Raw genomic sequence first — 19,066 nt, 5'->3', positions numbered from 1 at the left:
ACCTTGAGATTACCTTCCTCACCTCATCAGTGCTTTGAAGAAATTTCATCAACATTATGCTACAAAGAGAGATACCTGCACAACTTGGAATGGGGTTAAACTAAGAACTGAGAAATTGTAATTTCTGGCTGTAGCGTTCCAGAAAAAAAATACCCCAACTCCCAATTAAAGCCGCAGGGTAAAATCAGTTCATACTGACTATACAACACCAAACGGGGTTGCACATACTTTTGAGGTATACACTTTTTTGTAAAATTCTGGGTAAGAACCACACGGCTTCAGTAATTATTAGTTCAAAGAACTGTAGAATGAAGCAGAATGGCACCAATCAGAAGAGCCATTTTTATCACCTTTACCACAATTATGTTCATGATGTAACACCAAAAGGATACTACTCAACTTTGCCTAACCACTATCTGAATTTGCAAATGAATAAAAGTGGCTACAGCGACACCAAAAGCACAGCAAATTAAGTCACTGCAAATGGTCTATTAGAAATGTCTAATTTTATTTCAGCCCAATAACAGATTAGAATACAAAAGTAACATTTCCACAAGTATCCACTCATGTTATTTCATACAGAATTAGCTGATGTAGGGTGTCACTCCTCAGCTTTCATTACTTTCCAAATGCAGAGTTTAGGGATTACAGTGCGTACTGAACTAAACTCTTTCACAATGTAAGGCACAACTACATGACCACAAGTCATAAACACACCACTGAGAGGAGGACTTGAGAGAATCCAACTGATAAAAATGGTCATGCAAGACTATCTACAGATAATGTGAGTTTAAGGGTCCAGTTGAAAAAGAAGTGCAGTGTTGTGTAGGTAAGGCTACCTTAAAACATCTGTAAATATAAGGTAAGCACATAATTTTTCCAATTCTAATTTATACAATTATACATAAAAATCAGTAAATATTATGCACAATATTCACATCTGCGACCATAATAAACCAATCATTAAAAAGAGGCCAACAGGACAGTACACTTTGTGGCACACATCCATTATAAGCTTAATAGCATTTGTCAACTTCTTGTCTAGACTGTTGCAAACAAGAGGCTAATTTAATGGCATGTTCATGTTTAAACCAGTATCCAGTTTGCCAGTATTACATACAGGTGACAAAGTCCAACAGACTTATGACCAGGACAGCTTGAATTGATTGTTTCATTCCTGTCCAACAGCTACAAGTTTGTAGAACTAAACTACATAGGTCAAAAGAGCACAAGTGAGCCTAGAATAATTGGAAACTACATTAGCATACATACCCAAATATTACATTTTTGGTGAGACAAAACACTTGGAAAATTTGGCAGTTACCACAAATCATACCTAACATTATAGTGAAGGAATCCTATCAAAATGCACTAAAGTTGAATTTCATATCAAGAGGTAGTTTAAATGAAATCTTACATAGTGGCATCAAGTGTCAGAATGAAAGGGGGGTTGTGTGTTTATTTTAAAAGGTTTTTTTTAAATAATAATTTTATTACAAAAGTGACAAATCCTATACAAGCAGCATTTTGGACAGATTTCTATTATAAAAGGTTTCAGTGTTTGCTAACCCAACGTGACATTCTTTCTCATCCCTTTGGTGACGAGAGTTGGGATTTAACCACATGGTAGAATGTACATTGTATATGCACCAACACTAGGAAATCTGGATCTGCCACACCAGTCTGTTTATATATCAACAATGAACAATGTATTTAGATACTTTAAAACTCAAACCAGTAGTAAAACTTTTCCATATTGGGGTGTAAGGAGGGAACGATGACTAAGAAAGAAGTCTTCACTGAATTTAGTGGCTCTTTAATTGGCACACAAGAGAAAACAGATTAGTTTCCTACCATCAGATATGTTCTACTGAATTGGGTGAAAACCTTTCCATTTGCCTGCTGTACAATGACTGCATAGAATATTGCATCACTCCATTAACCAAGACAGAACAGTCAATGCTGACCAATTGCAGCATTGTAAAATTGTAACTATTTTATAAATGCATACTACTCTTAAGTAGTATACTGGTTTTAAGATTTCTAGCAGTTCAAAACAGAATGTGAACACAAACATGTCTGCTCTTAGGTACGGGGATTTTTGTATGCACTTATTGCTATGGCCTGGAAAACAGACCATCCATGTAAATTCCAGAGAAACTCAATACTAAGAAAACAAAAGCATGAACATGAACTATGGAAACCAGTCAACTAATAATACAAATGTGCAAAATTGCTATGTCCACATTTTTCGATTCTTAAGTCAAACAATGCTTGTTAAAACCATGTAAATTCCTTTGCTATATATACACGTGTCCTCTAGAGCACTTAAGAATTAAGGATGCAATATTCCTAACAAAAATGAAGTTACTAGGAATTTCAATGAACACTCGTCTGAGAATACATAGCCTTGTGGACCAATTACTACAACAATTCTTGCAAAACAGCTGTTTCATTTCTTGCATATTATGTTGGTTACACGAGAAAGAAAGTGCATAGTGCAAGTGACAATGCTATTATCTTCCCCTTCCTGAGGTTCTTAGGGGGCGTTTCCACTGAAGTAGCTCAAATTTCTGAACTACGGATCCAACCTTATGCTCTTTCTCTGAACAAAATGGATTTTCCCTTGCCTCCATGTATACATTTGCAACTTCTAGGGCTGCGATGTGTTGTCAATTAACAAATCAAACCATTTCAATATATTTTCATCTGTTTGAATGAGGGAGCAGATGGTTTTCAGATATTCTTTTGAATGCAAGTACTTACAAAAACTGTGACTGGCAAAGGCCTCTCCCCATTCTGTTGCACAGAACAAAGGACGGCTTTTCTAAGATGGTGCCTGCTGCAACACATGCGAGCATCATCTAAAACCAAAATACTCTTTTCCTTCAAAACTTTAATTTATTCATAAGCATGTTTAATTGAATAAAACTGGTGTGATTAATCAACTAAGATTTATTTAATCAAGTAAAATCCCTAATAATTCCCAATTACCTTAGTAGATGCTCCGGATATTACTTTACCGTTTAGTCCTAAAAAAACCACACCAAGTAAATGGGGGAAATGTCTACACATGTAGCCGCTGAATGATTAGATGTAAATTTGGCATATGGAGCATGCATATCCAACTCAAAAAAATTTAATGTTTCATACATCCTATTTGTACTTGTTCATCTGGACATTTTTGAACAGATAAAGCAGCTTTATACTAAATCAGGCCACTGGATCAAATGTTGTCTGCTCCCGTTGTCAGCAGCCTCTCAAAAGTTCCAGGCAAAAAAATGGTATTTGCTGGACCTGGAAAGTATGAAACATTTTTTATCTTGAGGCATAAGGGATTGAACTTGGGACCTTCTGAGTGCAAAGGTCATGCTAGCCATGACCCCTCTACAAATATATTTGTGTTAAGCTGTTTGCTTCTCCATTTCTTCCTGTTGCTGTACTTCCATTTCTCAGCCTACAACATTCTTCCTTGCTGGCATCACTTCCTTCATAGCATTTTAAATAGACCACATATCCAAAAGGTGTTAATTTTAAATGTCATGCTGTATTTTAGTCACTCTAAATTTTACAAAGTACATTATTTTGTGTGATTACAATGTGCATAGAAGTATGTATATTATCCTCGCCTCTCAAATCAAAAGAGAAGAAAAGATGGGGCTGAAAGATGACATTTTCTGCCTAAGTCCAATCTTTAAAAGATTGGATTTTAAAAGAGCAATTTCAGTACCTTCTCATTTGGACGAAACATGACACCGTTGTACTATAAAACCTACGACTGAGATGTACCTCATTAAAGCAAGAGAAAGGCTCTTGGTGGTGGAATCTCAGTTACTTTAAAGCCATTAGCAGAACCTGGAATTTCACTTCCATTTGGCAGGGAGGTATGGCAAATCTCTAGCAAGAACTAAGAAACTGGAGACAAAAATTTACACTGAGAAAGATAGAATTCCAAGGTGACTACTTTCTTTCGTAATGTTGTATTTTTTAATTCCCACACTTCACAGTATTTTTTCCTGGGAACTTCCATGCAGTGTTTCCTGTGAAGGGAATTGAACAACAACAAAGATTTTATAATAATAATAATAATAAAATTAACTAAGCAGAAGACCTCTGAAAAGGTATGCAGCAAAAACATGGCCCAACCTCAAAAAGTTTCAGAGTAAGACCTTGCATATTAAGGATGATGTAGTCCACTTATGTACCTTTGATATGATGAACAGTATTCTTAGAGATGTCAAGCATACAGTATACACTCGACACTTGCTTTCATTTTCAGTGAAGTATATAGTGACGCTGTAGTGAAACATCCTGAAAAGTTTAAAACCTTCAAGACAGTTTCCCACTATCTAGGCATTCACTGTAAGTGGAATCCCCAGAGTGTGAGAAAATAAAAGAAATAAGCAAAAAAGCTGCTTGTTTGGGCCTGCTACGTATCTTTCACACTTCAATGAAGCTATTAAACTGTAACCATCCCGTTAGAGCAGCAGCATTTGATACACAAAATCCCTGCAAATGTGTTTACTTTAAAATGTGTTACTTTTAAACAAGGAAATTAGGATTAAAAAAATACATTGTTACTCCTCTGTTTAAACTTTATTTACAAGTTACTGGGGACTTATAAACTAGACACAGAAGCTCTTGTAGGATCAAAACCAAACAAGCCATAGATAATTTCAGCCTCACAAGAAGTACAATTGTTTGACTTTTTTATATGTATATTTTCAACAATACTATAATTTTGCCCATTGTTACAATCATCACCCAAACCAAAGAGTAGTCTGAGTGTTGTACGAAGTGCATAACAGAAACTTTATTCTAGCATAACATTTAAGAGCTGTGAGTAATTATCCTTGCAAGTCGTTGAAACAAGTATCACAGACACGAACGGGTTTCTTAGAAGAAGGAGTTAAGGCATTCTTAGCTGAGCACTCGGCACAGAAGATATTTCCACACTGTCTGCAGTGATGCTGTGAAACAGGAAAAACAAAACAATTATATACAGGAAAAGATATAATGCCAAGCCATGGCTTGGTCTTCATGAACATGCTCTCGACTCCTATGTGCTCCAAACCAACTTGTTATTGTGAACCTCGCTTTCACACTGCTCTCCTCATAATCCTGTAACTGTTTCCACCTGCAAGTATCCGTTCAAATGACAAGGGAGGAAGATGCCCATTGCCAGGCTGAGCAGACTGAATCAAGTTGTACAAAAATATACAAGGCCTGAACACAGCTTGTACTGACAAGTCTCTCACTGCATCGCTTACAAAAGAAAGAATGAGGCTTATACAAATATTTCCCTTATATAAATCTGCCAGACATCACCAAAAAGTTCATTTTAAACAATCACCTTTTAAAAATGCTTCCTTAACACACATTGGCTGTGATGGCACATCATGCTAAACCATGGTACCATATTTTTTGATGTATAAGACTAGGTTTTTTTCCTTTAAAATAATGTAAAAAATTAGGGGGCATCTTATACACAGTGTGTCCCCCCATTTTCTTAAATCTGAGTTCCCAAAAATAGGGGGCGTCATACATGGGGGCATCTTATAGATGGAAAAACACGATATATCACAGTGATCCTTGAACCCAATGTGTTCCCACCTTCCCCTCTCCTCCACAGGGGGCAGTTTCAAAATTTTGCTTCCACTTTTTTGTTAACTGTAGCTTCCTGTGTTTTCAGAATGATGAACGTGATCCACAGCCAACTTCAACAAGTCAGCTTCAAAGGCCAGAGACTGGTGTTTGTTTCTTTGAAATTAACCAGTTAATATTAAATCACTTTGTTGCACCAAACAATACAAATACTGTAGTTAAAAGAAAGCAGCAACTTCTTAACCTCTCTTCCTGGCTGCATGGAAAATGGAGATTGGTATGTGAACCTGTGGTTTGTTCCAGCTCATTCACAGTACGCTAAACCATATATTTTTTTGGAAATACAGCCACTGCTTCACTGCTTTCACAAAAAGAATTCTCTACACACACACACACTTCTCCAGAAGATATTCCCAGACATACATACCTTTCTTACTGTTACGGAAAAACCTTTCCCACAGGCCATGCAATTCTGAACCTCATTATCTTCAGCCCATTTCCGATTCAGGGCTTGTGAATGTTTGATCTATAAAATGTAAGAGCAGAGATTTTTATGAACATTAAATCAAAAACTCAAATCACGTCAAAGCTACTTCATGGAAATTCAACAGCAAGTATTCTACACACCCACACACAGTACTCCCAACCCAGAATTGTTACATATAATTTTACACATAACCACATCATTCTTACCACATTTGGTTCCTCTCCTCTATCCATCTACTTGACTCACCTGAACAACTTAGCAAAGAGCACTGTTTACTTTAATAAATTTAAAGGTAGCGCAGAGTCTGTCTTTAGGCACCAAAATGAAATACCTGCAGTGACTGGTTCTCTCTGCCTAGCTCTTGCATGGCTGCAGTAGTGTCATCCAGTTTTCTTCGTGCATCCATCAATTTGCTCTGAAGTTTTTCAATTTCTCCTTCACTCTTAAGGCACCTAAAGAAGAAATCACAATGCTATTACAATGCAGTAAACTGAGGAAAAATAAAACCATCATTCACATGTGAATTCATACTGCTAACCTGCCCTCAAGAACCAAGGGTGGGCAGGAAATTGATCCTTTTGGTTTCCTTTATATTAGTGAGAAAACTATTCAACTCCAACACTTTCTGAGTTGAAGCTACATTTCAAACTGTGTGAATCCCTATTCCAACATGGTTTCAACCATACTAGTAAGGTAACCTCCCTTGTTGTAGAAACAAATAAGGCCATTAAGAAGTCTACATTGAACAAGAACTGAGTTGGCTTCCTGTGTCAAGTGGCTAGTTATGTTCCAGGAGTAAGTCACCAAACGCAGTACATGCACAGAGCAGTCTAAATTTCACATAAAAAGGGGGGGTCAGTGTTAGAATTTTGAATTTTAGCTTCTCTGTCAATTTGGGTGATTTATTCTGACTGCATAAGCTTATTTATTTCCATTATAATTTGTTTTTAGCACAAAATTACACAATAGGAGGTTTTCCCCTTTCTATTATAAAAAACAGAAGTCACCACATACACACACCAAAACCATATTATTCTGCCTCTAATTCACTGACTTACCTTTCCAGCAGCACTCTCCTCTCATCTTGGTTATTTTGCACTGTGGCTTCCAGAACTGCAATCTCTCCACGTAAATCATCTGTTTGTTTTTCTAATTCACTAACTCTTCTTTGGCTGCTTTGCCACTCTTTCTTCACCGTACCCAGATTTTCATTTAAAGCTGTGATCTGCATGTTGAGTTTACCCTCAGCCTCCTCATGATTTTTATATTGCTCATCTTTTTCCTTTTTCTCAGCTTGCTAAGTCAATAAAAACATTTTTAAAATGTAAGTATTTTCCTTATTCCAACAACAACAACAAAAGGTCTGTTCAGATGATATTTTACCCCTGGGATTGTAGCCAAAGAGGGAACCACCCCATTCTGCATATCTAACTCTTCTTGCTATGGAAAAAATAATGAAATCCTGGCTAGGATCCCAAACTAGGTAAAAGGTAAAGGGACCCCTGACCATTAGGTCCAGTCGTGACCAACTCTGGGGTTGCGGCGCTCATCTCACTTTATTGGCCGAGGGAGCCGGCATACAGCTTCCGGGTCATGTGGCCAGCATGACTAAGCCGCTTCTGGCGAACCAGAGCAGCGCATGGAAACGCCGTTTACCTTCCCGCCGGAGCGGTACCTATTTATCTACTTGCACTTTGATGTGCTTTCGAACTGCTAGGTTGGCAGGAGCAGGGACCGAGCAACGGGAACTCACCCCGTTGCGGGGATTCGAACCACCAACGTTCTGATCAGCAAGTCCTAGGCTCTGGTTTAACCCACAGCGCCACCTGCGTCCCTATAGGATCCCAAATTGCTTCCCTTCATAAAAGTGACTCGAATCCAACGGCAGAAGATGGGAGTAAGTAATTTCCACCTCAGCCTTCTACAACACTGTCCCTCCAACCACCAGAGCAGGTTTTTGAAATAAACAGGGGAAGCCAGTGAGAAAGGAGAAAGGAGAAATCAGTGAAAAAAACTTTCTCTTCATTCCACCAGCAATGGTATCTCATGAGTGGAGTTCTGCTCATGGGAAATTAGGATAGAAGCCTCTGTGTTTTGTCTTACTTAATATGGAATTCTCCCTGATACATAGTAAGTTAAATTGAGAAGGTTAAATATCTTGGATTAAAAGATTCTGATAATAGATAAGAGACCATCTTGGCTGTGAGTCCTGAAAGACCTCCCTCTGCCTTGCTGGACTTTTCCACCTGACCTGGGAGGGCGGCACCCTGAATGACTCCAGCTACAAAAGTTGAAACTGCTGAACGGATGCTTAAACATATTTAAGCATGGATATATATTAAGTACTCTCATAATAGATATACCAACCAGTTTTGCCTCAATCTCAGCACATTTCTTCTTCATTTCTTCTTCTCTCTTTTTCAACTGATCTTTGATAACTTCTTGGTTCTTTTTCTCCTGCTCAAGAGCTGAATTAATGTCATCAACTTTTCCCTGCAATTCCAGTTTCTGCTTGATCAGTAGTTGTTTGGCATCCTTTAAATTTGTTATCTCCTGTTAAAAACCATACAGTATTTACAATGACAAAAATAATACTTGGGTGAGAGCTAATCTGAAATCATACTATTTCCCATGAAAAAGTATAATTCTCAGCACAGAACAAGACAAAAATTCAAGTGAGTTATTTTCTATATTTTAACAGGTTAAGTTTAAAAACCAGATGAATGTGTCTTTTTGCCTCATTCCTAACCATTTGTTGAACTGCTTACAATATTTTGGGGGAGCTCAATTTCACATCTCAAGGGGTCTTGGGGGGGGGTTAGGAGAAGTTCTGCTGGCAGGCAGGTAGGAGAAGCTGAATGAATGAATGAATCGATTTATTTCGGTCACTGACCAGAGTGCAACATATGCAGCGTCAGAGAGCATACAAACATAAATGGACACAGTCAGCAATTGACTGGGGTGGGGGAGGAATACATCTTATGTTACAAATGCTTTCAAAAAAACATGCTTAAACTGGCTGTTTTCATTTGAAGAAAAAGCAGCCAGGGGCCCGGAGCAAGGACATGCTTCTGATTAGGCCCCGTCATAATTTTATGCTGGAAATCCATTCTCCCCACCCACCACCTCAGCCCATTGCTATCTGATCCCAAAGAAGATATAGCTGCTTTTTTCTCCAAGGTATAAATGTTGGCAGTTTAATCTATAATTTGGACCTGAAAAAAGGCACCTGTAGGAAGGATTAAACTCGGGAGGTAAAGTAAAAAGTAGCACTCACAGCTTTAAGAAGGGAACATTAATTAAAAACCAACACAAGGTCTACAGATACGGAAGGTTAAATGAAGTTGGCAAGAAAGGTGAGAAAGTTCACCAGACTAAGCAGGCAGGGAACTTTTGAGTGAAATGATAATACGCTGAACAAAAGAAGGGACCCAGCATAAATGGAGTAGCTTCTCAACATACTTTTTCCAATTCCTGTTTGCAGGTTCTGGCTTCTTCTCTTAGTTTGGAATTTTCTTTTTCCAGTTTGGTGCTTATGTTCTGAAGCTCAGTTGTTTTAGATCTTTCGTTAGCCAGATCCATTTCTTTTCCAGCCTTGAAACAGAGGAAATGGACAGGTATTTTTAAGAGACCACTTTTAACCGATTTAGAAAGCAATGATCATTTTTTGGCGGTAAAGAGCTGCCTCTTTAAAATCCTGTTCTAATGTATTTCTACTCTACATACATATTCTAACAGTATCGATTTTGACATGGCAGAAAAAACATCACCTTCTAACCAAATGATGACAAATTAGTCCAGCAGTGAAAACATGCACGTTTCCTCATAAATAAGCTTCAATGAAACTTAACAATTGCATATAGAACCATAGCCACATGGCATATCACCATTAAATAAAAAATAAATTACCTTGTCTTTCTGTATTTCCTGTAGCAGTTTATTCTGCTCTTGCAGTTGTTGTTCTTTATTGGACACATCCTGCTCTAATGTAGATCTTGCAGTCTTAAGTTCTTTGATCAACTGATTGTGATTACTAATTTGATTTCTGTTTGAAACCAATTCTTCTTGGGCCAAAGCAAGCTTCTCCTCTGTGGACTGAATTTGTGAAAAACACAGCTAAAGTTGCAGTCAGCCAGTCACAGTAGCAGATATGATTATGCATTAATGTGAAGAAACAGGAGTTGATTTTAATAGTAAAAAAAAAACCTGTTAGCAATATGCAACAAAGTCCTTTCCAATTCAGCTCCGAATACAAACATGAAGAAATAATATTAATAAATGCTGATACAAAATTTAGAGTGCAAATAAAAGGATTATTTTGCACTGATGCCATCGTCCCACTTCCCCTAACACACGTCATCTGAGTCTTCGAGGGCCCTCACTTTTGATTTGGGTCTCTGCACAAGCTGCCATACAAACCACGCAAACAGCTGCGGCCGTAGCTGCTTTCCTATAGCCATTTCAAAATCTCTAGACATTGGACGGAAGTTGGGCCATTCCATCTCCCTAGTGCCAGATATGTTGTGATGTGTTTGTTCCATAGTTCTGATAAGCACAGCTGAACAGCAGATTGTGCCATAAACTATCTATTATTTTATTCATTCAATTTTGCAGAGGAAACTTCAGGTATGTGTTTTCCTATACACCTTCTCCCAGACAGTGAAAGTAGTAGTAGCTAAAATAATGTGAGGATGAAGAGAAAGGAAATCATTTGGGTGGGGGTGGGGAGTGAATGGAGGATGCCAAACAATATTAGCGGGGGTGGGGGAGAAGAACCTGAGGTCGTCTTCTTCCCTTTGCCCCAACTTCTAATAGATCCCTAGATCACATAATATTAATGTATCATAAAGGGCCTGAAGCACTTTTGCCCCCAACTCCATGCCTCTTGCATCTGCTGCCGGGAGCCATAAACTATGACTGACAGAAGCCATAGATCAGGTGAAGGACTCCAACATTGTAAGTCAGTCTTATAATTTGAATAGATTGAAATCCGCTTTGAGAACTTCAGTTAGAAGATTAGGTATAAATATTTCTAATAAATAAATGTGGCCAACACTGCATCTGCATTGAAATGAGCATTTACTGCTTTAATGATCAAAGCGGGCTAACTCTCAATGAATGCAAAACAAAAGCCATAAATGTCCAGCATAATACAAAAAAACTTTAAATATGTAATATTGTTAGAGGATGATACTTCTGCTGCTGTTGGTTATAATTCTTTCCATTAGTTGTGTTCAGGATTACATATACGGTGGCTAGAGGACTTAAGTATAAAGCAAGTTTAATTTAAAAATCCTGCTATAGCTTTAGTTATAAGGAAAATGAAAAAAACACAAATCAGAAGTATTTCTCCCAAATATTCCAGCAGAGGGTGCCATTATCATAGTTCAGACAACTCTGTATTTATAGGTTTTTTTACCCTCAAAGTTAGCACTATAACAGGCACTTTATCAAGGTCTTTCTTGTTTCCTTACAAATGTTTTGCAGTGTATACACCTTAGACACTAACATTTTTTTTCCAAAAAAGAGAAATTGGAAGAGAGAACAGGAGCATTCCACACTGCAGTATTTTGCTGCCAATTCCACTTGTATCCTCTAATTGCCAATTTAAAAGGCACAGGAACAATACACTGCACACAGTGGGAAAAGATGCCTTAAAAGTGATGTAATGTACCTGAAGATCTTGTCGTGTAGCCAAGAGCTCAGATTCTTTGCCATAAAAATCCAACTGAAGTTTTTCCATGTTCTCTTGGGTCTTTTTATGTGTCTTCTGTAGCTCTGCTATCTTTTCCCTCTCCGCCGTAAGCTCTTGTGCTGACAATGTTATCTGCTGCTGCAGTTTATTCTCCAGTTCTGCCTAACACACACACGAGAAGAGTTTGCTTTATACATAATAAAAGAGTAACATGGAAACATACAAGTATGAACATTTTCTACTTGCGTTATTGCTAATATTTTCGCTGTTCAGTTTACAGAGTACTTTACAATACTTGTCCCGATGAAATAAATACCTATGGTTTATTTAATTTTGTTAAATTTATTCAGATCATGTTCAGATCAATCCAAACTGGTAGCAAACCCTCTTTGTATGCTGTGGGCTCTTACCTTTTCTAAGAGAGCTGATTTCAATTCAGCTTGCTGTGTTTCATTTTGCTTTTTCTTCTGGTCAAAAGATTCCTTCAGTTCTTTCACCTTTAACTGCAACTGCTGTTCGTTCTTTTCTTTTTCTTTCAGGACACTTTGAATCTGCAGGACTTGCGCACGTGCTGAATCAAGCTCTGTTGCCAGCTGCTTGGAGATCTACATAGAGAAGAAAAGCAGAACAGTACTGTGTATTATCTTTACCATATGTGGTATTATTTTCGTGCTGCTGCTTTTAACATTATGCCTTGGAGGGGACACTGCTATGTCATTATCCATCATCTGAGCGAAACTGAGCATTTTTTTAAAACCCACTTTATGAATTGGGTTGTAGAAATAGAATATTGCAACATTCCTAGGTCCGTGCTCATACTTTTCTGAGTTAACACATGAACATGAACACAACAGCTATTTAATCTTGGAGCGACCGTCCACAGTTTTATTAAGTGAAATCTGTTTTGGGTATAGTCTTGTGGAAAGTTAGAATCTGTCTTTCTCTTTCTGGGTGTAATTCTAGCAAAAACTATTTGATAAAGCAATTGCTGATTTCACATGCTTGTGGTCAAAAAGTCAGCATTACCCCTTCTTGCTTTTCCAGGGAGTTTTTCAGTTCATTCTGCTCTTTAGCTATAGATTCCGACTGAAGCTGGAGTTGATGTCTAGCTTCTTGACAAGATTTCTCCTGTGTGAAAAGGAACGACTGGTGAGCTCATAAAATTTCCAAAATATAGACCTTTCTCTTTTTTTGAAAAAAAATTGGGAAGTTTCAGCAATGAATTCTAACAGCTTTTAAAATCCCATTCAGTAGAAAACAGTGGACAGTTTCAAAGAAACTGAGTATAATAAATAAATAGTGAAGACAGATAGATAGATGATAGATAGAGATACTGTGTAGATCAGAACCTGGCACCACAAGGTTGGTTATGAAAGTAACAAAGGTAATAATCTACAGCACTAATAATGAGAACTTTTCTCTTTTCACAATGGACCGTTTTCATTAAACACTGTTCATCATAAAGGTCAGTAACAAAACCAGTTATGTTAAAAGCCAAAGCTGCCATCTTGTGAGTAGAAATGTACAGACGTGTACTGTAAGCCTTTTCATACTTTTACATTTAACTGATGAGTGAAAATTAAGTTTTTGGAAACAAACTTTAACAACAGTAATCAGGGGGAGGAAGGGAAACCTTTTTAAAAATAAGAACTCAACTAATTTCAAGGATTCTTTTATTGTTAAAACCAAAGCACTGAATCATATAATTTTTAGGGTAAAAAAAATCCTAATACAGCACCTCTGCATAGATTTGAAATCTTTGCAGCATTAAATAAAAGTTTTGTGTATAACTGGTATAAAATAAGGAAAAATATTTAATTTACACATATTAAATGTTTTAGAATGCATCACACTAAGAGAATATATATTGTCATCATAAAAAAAGAAAATGAAATTCTGAGGGAAAAGATTCTATACGCTTTCAAAAACAGAAATTTCATCAAATGTATATTACTATTGTACTCTAATGTTGGCCTACATAGAAATCAGATAAGAGAGGAAATACATGGATAATATCATCTTTCAAAATAGATGTGGTTTTATTTTTTAAGGCATGGGTCATACTGCCCTACACCAGCTGATATCATATTGTTTATAATTTCTTCTAGCTGATATTACTTTCCCCCCTCAAAACCAGCAATTTTAGTCATCATATTCATAACAACAATTTTCCTGCCGCTCATCTCCAACAGGGTACTAGGGTCACCTGCCTTTCTAAAAGGCCTCAAAACACCCACAAAAGAGTGACAATTGTTACTGTAATATCTGTTTATATGTAATACAACATAAGGAATTCTATATCATGTTCAGGAAAACATATGGGCATCTTTTTAAAGTTATGACAGTGTTCCTTAATTAACTGGGTTCTCCCCATTGCCAAAAACACACACACAGATATTTCATGCACTTTTAGTTGCATTTCTTCCACAAACCACATCAAACAAACCTGTTTCATTACCTCTCCCAATTCTTTCCAATTCCATTCAAAAATTAATCACAGCAGACGGACATCTAATTCAGCCAGTGCCCAAAAGAACCACACACGTGCAGGCAAGATAATACACTTAATTAGTGAAAAGCTCAATTTAGTATACTTGAGAGTATTAATTTCCCATTGTCAGCTTCACCAGTCCTGGCATACTGCCCTAAAATCTCACAGCAAGTAGCAAAGCACAGCTAGTATTCATAGATGCACAAATCAGTCGCACAGGAAATCTCTATTTGTTTAAAAATTCATGACTCACTATTTCTGCCACTGCTGCCTTTCCTTTCTGTTTCTCTTTTTCCAATTCATCTTTTGCTTCTTTCAAAGATTCAGTGCTTTTTGACAGTTTGTCTTTGATAACTTCAAGTTCCTTTAATAGAGTATCTTTTTCCAACTTCATCTTCTGCAAATCCTCTGTCACCGCTTGCAGCCTTCCATCCAGTTCCTTGTGACGTCTGTCTGAATCTTGATGTAATTTCTCAATATCCAATTTCAGTCTTCCATTTTCTTCTTCTTGCTTCAATATCTGCTTGTTCGCTTCTTCCAGGCTATCACATTTCTTTTGTAGATCTAATTTGGTACTAGATATTCTGTAGAGAAGGGGGGGGGGGAATAAAACTCAAAAATAGTTCAATACTAAACTGCAGCGTAAGCCAACATTCACACATAAAATATAACAAGTGGGTCACATGTGTTATCCCCTTAAATAACTAATGTTTTAAGCTTTCTTTTCATCTCCTGATAGCTAAATGATATGCTGGCAGCACCAATAAACTATATATTGTGAGTTGAAATGCAAATTCTAGAATGAAGAGCCATTTAGATTCAACTCTTTTCCATTTAGAAATACGTAAACTCTTCCATAACACTGCCCCCGTTTTGTGGAACAGTCGTCCTGATGAGATATTATCGAGGCTCGCTATCTGAACTTTTCATAAACAATTCAAGACATTTTTGTTTCAATAAGCTTTTCCAGTTGGATTAAAAAAAAATCTCCCTTATGTGCCCATTTTTTATTGTCTTTAAGGTGAAGTTGCTTTTTGTACTGCTTTTAAAACTATTTTTAGCTGTTTTGTGGTATATTGAGAAACACGTAAAAGGAAATTCATAAATAGATAAGTAATAAAATGCAGGTCTGCTTGGTCAGTTGTGTAAATTTCAACTAATCTTATTTGTATTCTTGCTGCTTATTCAAAACAATTTATTCATAAAACTTGGTACAAATAGTGAAAGCAGTTTATCATTGACATATCAATAGATCTGAATGATCTGATGAGGACAAACCAATAACAAATCCCTGCACTGCACTTGTGGAGAGGACAGCTCAGGAGCAGAGCATGTGTTTTGCACATATACCGAATTTTTCGCTCCATAGGGCGCACCGGACGATAGGGCGAACCTAGTTTTTTAGGGGGGAAATAAAGAAAAAAAATATTATTCCCCCCCAGCCCCAAAGAGCTTGCAGATAGCTGCCTGAAGCCCGGGGAGCGCAGCACCAACTCAGAGCGCTCCGAAGGCTTGCGGATAGCTGCCTGAAGCCTGGAGAGCGAGAGGGGTCGGTGCGCACCAACCCCTCTCGCTCTCCAGGCTTCAGCGAAAGCCTGCATTCGCTCCATAGGACGCACACACATTTCCCCTTCATTTTTGGAGGGGGGAAAGTGCGTCCTATAGAGCGAAAAATGCGGTAAATGCCTAGGATCAATTCATGGCATCTTATAAAATGATTTTTGGTAGAAGCGCTGACAAAGACATGTCTGAGGCCTTGGAGAGTCTCTGCCAATCAGAATAGGCAAAACGGAACTCGGTAGGCCAATGGTATGGTTCACTGGACCATCACTGACCATCACTGGAAGGACATGTGCTACTGTGATGTGTCTAAGTAACTGTGGCATAAGGAAACCAATGGCTCAAGTATGAAAATCAGAGACACCATAATGCATCTTGATCAGATGAGCAAAGCATACAGTTAGGTGTACAGGCAGCTGGCAGCAGAAGGAGGGAGAAATATTTCCTGCTAAAATGAAGGGCATGTAAGTTAAGGGAGCAAAAATGTGTGCCGTTTCTAGCTTTCTGCAGTTAAATTTCCAACCCTGCTATAATCCCAAGGTGGGGGTGAGGGAAGAAAAGAAGCATTCTGCAACAAAAATGCTTGGGTTACCCATAACACTTCAATCCAGAGTTGGAACATAGCATGTTTTAAGATATTTAGCATACATTTCTCTTTCTCTGTCTAGTTGTTTGGTCAGTTCTGCAGCCTTCAGACTTAAGTCTGTGCATTGTTGCCTTTGCTCCTGGAGCTCCTGAAGTGCCTTTTCCTTACTTCCCATGACTTCAAGAATGTCAGATTCAAGTTTCTGAAATGGAAGATTTCAGAAAGTTAACAATTTTCACAAAATAAACTGCCACAATTTTAAGAAGTTTTTTTAAAAATAAAATGAATTCCCATTCTTCTAAGTAAGCAGAGGGCAAGACTTGTTATCTTGTATAGAATATATACATGATAGTTTAACAGCATGGTTTCTTTTCTTTAATTCCCCCAGTAACAGATAGAAACAAATTCAAAACCTTTCCCCACATTTATGAAGAAGACCACAAATATTCAAAGAAATGGCCACTTTTGAGATTACTTGGGTAAGATCCTTACATACAATCCAAATATTTATCCTTAAGCAACATATCCTGCTTAAACCTGAACTTGACTTTGATCAACACCTCAGTCTCACCCACTAAAACACACTGCAGAGCAGGATATCATCTCTGCTATGTGATGTTTAGGAATCAAATATGCCTCACCCACACTGACAGTCCAGCTGTGGAACTCAATGAATAATAATAATAATAATAATGAAGTTACACCCAAAATGCTACTTCTGAAAAATATTCCCCCTCCCCCTTCTGTCCATTTGCTCTGAAAAGAGATCGTGTTTTTAGTTTGACGGATGTTGTTCCACACACCCATATTTCAGCGAAGCTTACACAAATTTTGTGATTAAATGTGAACTGGCAATTGCTATTAAAAGTGCTGCTTTTAAAACTTCGCTTTCAAAGAGGCAGTCAAACGTCAAATAACCTCCAAACACTATTTCTTTACTGTTGTAAAGGCAAGTACATTACTGAAGCAGTGCTTCTCATTGGCTTCTGTGCCATAGCATTTTTAGGAAACCTTCATTTCCCCCCCACATCCCTTACAATTTGGAGACCTTTTCTTTTCTTTTTCTCCTTCCTTTTCTTTTTCTTTGTTCTACATTTGGTGGCCACTGAATCAGGTGAATAAAAAGTTGATCCTACCTTCAGAGCAATTCTCCACTCATACCATCCTCACTTTGCCAATGTTGATAATGCACGTTTCATATATGCAGTATATGAACAAATAATAATAATAAAAAGGTTCCTAGATGCTAACCTTATGCTGACCTTCCAGTTCTTCATTTTTCTGCTCTAAATGAAGATGCTTTTCTTTGTACTCTTTAAGATTGGCTTCCAGCTGAGTACAGAATTCTTGTTTGTCATGCAGCTTAGCAGTAACCTGATCCAACTGTGTACTGACCTTATTTAGCTCCTTTTAATAAACATTGAAAAGGGTAATTTTTAGAGAATCCCCATAACTGTCACACATGTTTAACAGCAAAAAAAATTACTTTGCAGCTGAAAGGCCTTAGCTAATTCATTTTTAAAGTATTAATTATTATTATTAAAATTTCCATACTGCCCTTCATCCAAAAATCACAGAGCAGTTTACAATATAAAAACACAAAAATGCATACAAAAAGAATACCCCTCCTTCAAGTTTAAGAGGCCATAAATTGTTTCATTATGCCAATATGCATCAAGGAAAATTCATTCCCAGCTGAAAAATATGGGCTAGGACCCAAAGAACTGCTTAATTTTCTTCATGAGCCACCCAGAGAACTCCATTATGGGATAGATATATAAATACAACAAACAAATAAAAAAGAAGTATTAATTTCTGAATTTTACACCCACCCACTCATTCATTCATTAGCTGATTGACATTCCCACATTGGCTTCAGACAATCCTAAAAAGTTGGGTGAATCGAGTCAAATCTGACCCATTTTCTTCCACTACAGTTCATTCACTATTGTAGTAAGTCATGTATGCATCTCCCTTCATACTTCATTAAAAAAAAATAGCTTAACAATATTCTTTTAACAATTTCAACCATAGAGGTCATCACAGAGTTATATTATTATATACAAGATTTCCCCAAGTGATCTGGTTTTAAGCATATCAGATTATCATTGTTAATCATGAAGGCATTTTACACGACCTTGTTGTTTCTCTCACCTGCTGTTTATCTTGTAATGCATTCTGGGCAGTGTCCAAGTGATTCTGGAGATCTGCTCTTTGAGCAGCTTTTGCTGCTTCTGCTGATAGAAGCAATTCAGTCTTTGCTTTTACCTGACAGAGAATTAAGCAAGTGCTTCAGTGTCAATCACTAATATTACAACAACTGCAGTTTCTTTAAACTACTTTTATTTTCCTGAGGTAAGCGGTTTACTAAGTATTCTGATACCAATTAAATCAATTATTCTTCCAAAAGATGCCACTGAAACAGAATTCATCACAGCAATTCAACTGTTCAGCAATTCAGGGAAAAGCCACAATTCACCAGTTCAATTCCAAAAATGGGTTGCCAGTTGTGAGTATTTTTGAAGAACTTTCCAAACGTACCTTAGTTTTTCTGAGTTTTAAACTGACTTTTAACATAGAAATGATTTAAAATTTCATATATTCTTTGCTAAGCCTATTTTCAATTCAAAACAGAGCTAAACC

At 37.3% G+C, this 19,066-nt stretch overlaps 1 protein-coding gene and 1 long non-coding RNA gene across 3 annotated transcripts in view; one reads left to right on the top strand and one right to left on the bottom strand.

The window, feature by feature from the left end:
- Positions 1-489: 489 nt before the first annotated feature.
- The window catches only part of EEA1 (early endosome antigen 1), a 50,262-nt gene continuing 31,685 nt past the window's right edge, over positions 490-19,066 (bottom strand). For both annotated transcript variants that reach the window (XM_081210938.1, XM_081210939.1), the window contains 14 exons: positions 18,578-18,691; positions 17,675-17,830; positions 16,486-16,625; positions 14,531-14,861; positions 12,813-12,914; positions 12,197-12,391; positions 11,766-11,948; positions 10,001-10,186; positions 9,554-9,685; positions 8,459-8,644; positions 7,150-7,388; positions 6,423-6,543; positions 6,032-6,130; positions 490-4,970 (listed from right to left, as the gene is read on the bottom strand). In XM_081210938.1, coding sequence (XP_081067064.1) covers positions 4,848-4,970; positions 6,032-6,130; positions 6,423-6,543; positions 7,150-7,388; positions 8,459-8,644; positions 9,554-9,685; positions 10,001-10,186; positions 11,766-11,948; positions 12,197-12,391; positions 12,813-12,914; positions 14,531-14,861; positions 16,486-16,625; positions 17,675-17,830; positions 18,578-18,691 — 2,307 coding nt within the window. In that variant the 3' untranslated portion in view covers positions 490-4,847. The remainder of the gene's footprint in view (positions 4,971-6,031; positions 6,131-6,422; positions 6,544-7,149; positions 7,389-8,458; positions 8,645-9,553; positions 9,686-10,000; positions 10,187-11,765; positions 11,949-12,196; positions 12,392-12,812; positions 12,915-14,530; positions 14,862-16,485; positions 16,626-17,674; positions 17,831-18,577; positions 18,692-19,066) is intronic.
- On the top strand, positions 15,868-18,926 carry LOC308596146. Its single transcript, XR_014012365.1, has 3 exons — positions 15,868-16,301; positions 16,812-16,902; positions 18,834-18,926. It is a non-coding gene; the product is annotated as an uncharacterized lncRNA (long non-coding RNA).

This window comes from Podarcis bocagei, assembly GCF_964188305.1.
Source record: "Podarcis bocagei genome assembly, chromosome: 10".
In the NCBI taxonomy this organism is placed as follows: domain Eukaryota; kingdom Metazoa; phylum Chordata; class Lepidosauria; order Squamata; family Lacertidae; genus Podarcis; species Podarcis bocagei.
Note: the sequence above shows the minus strand (reverse complement) of the source record. Positions and strands in the feature narration are given on the sequence as shown.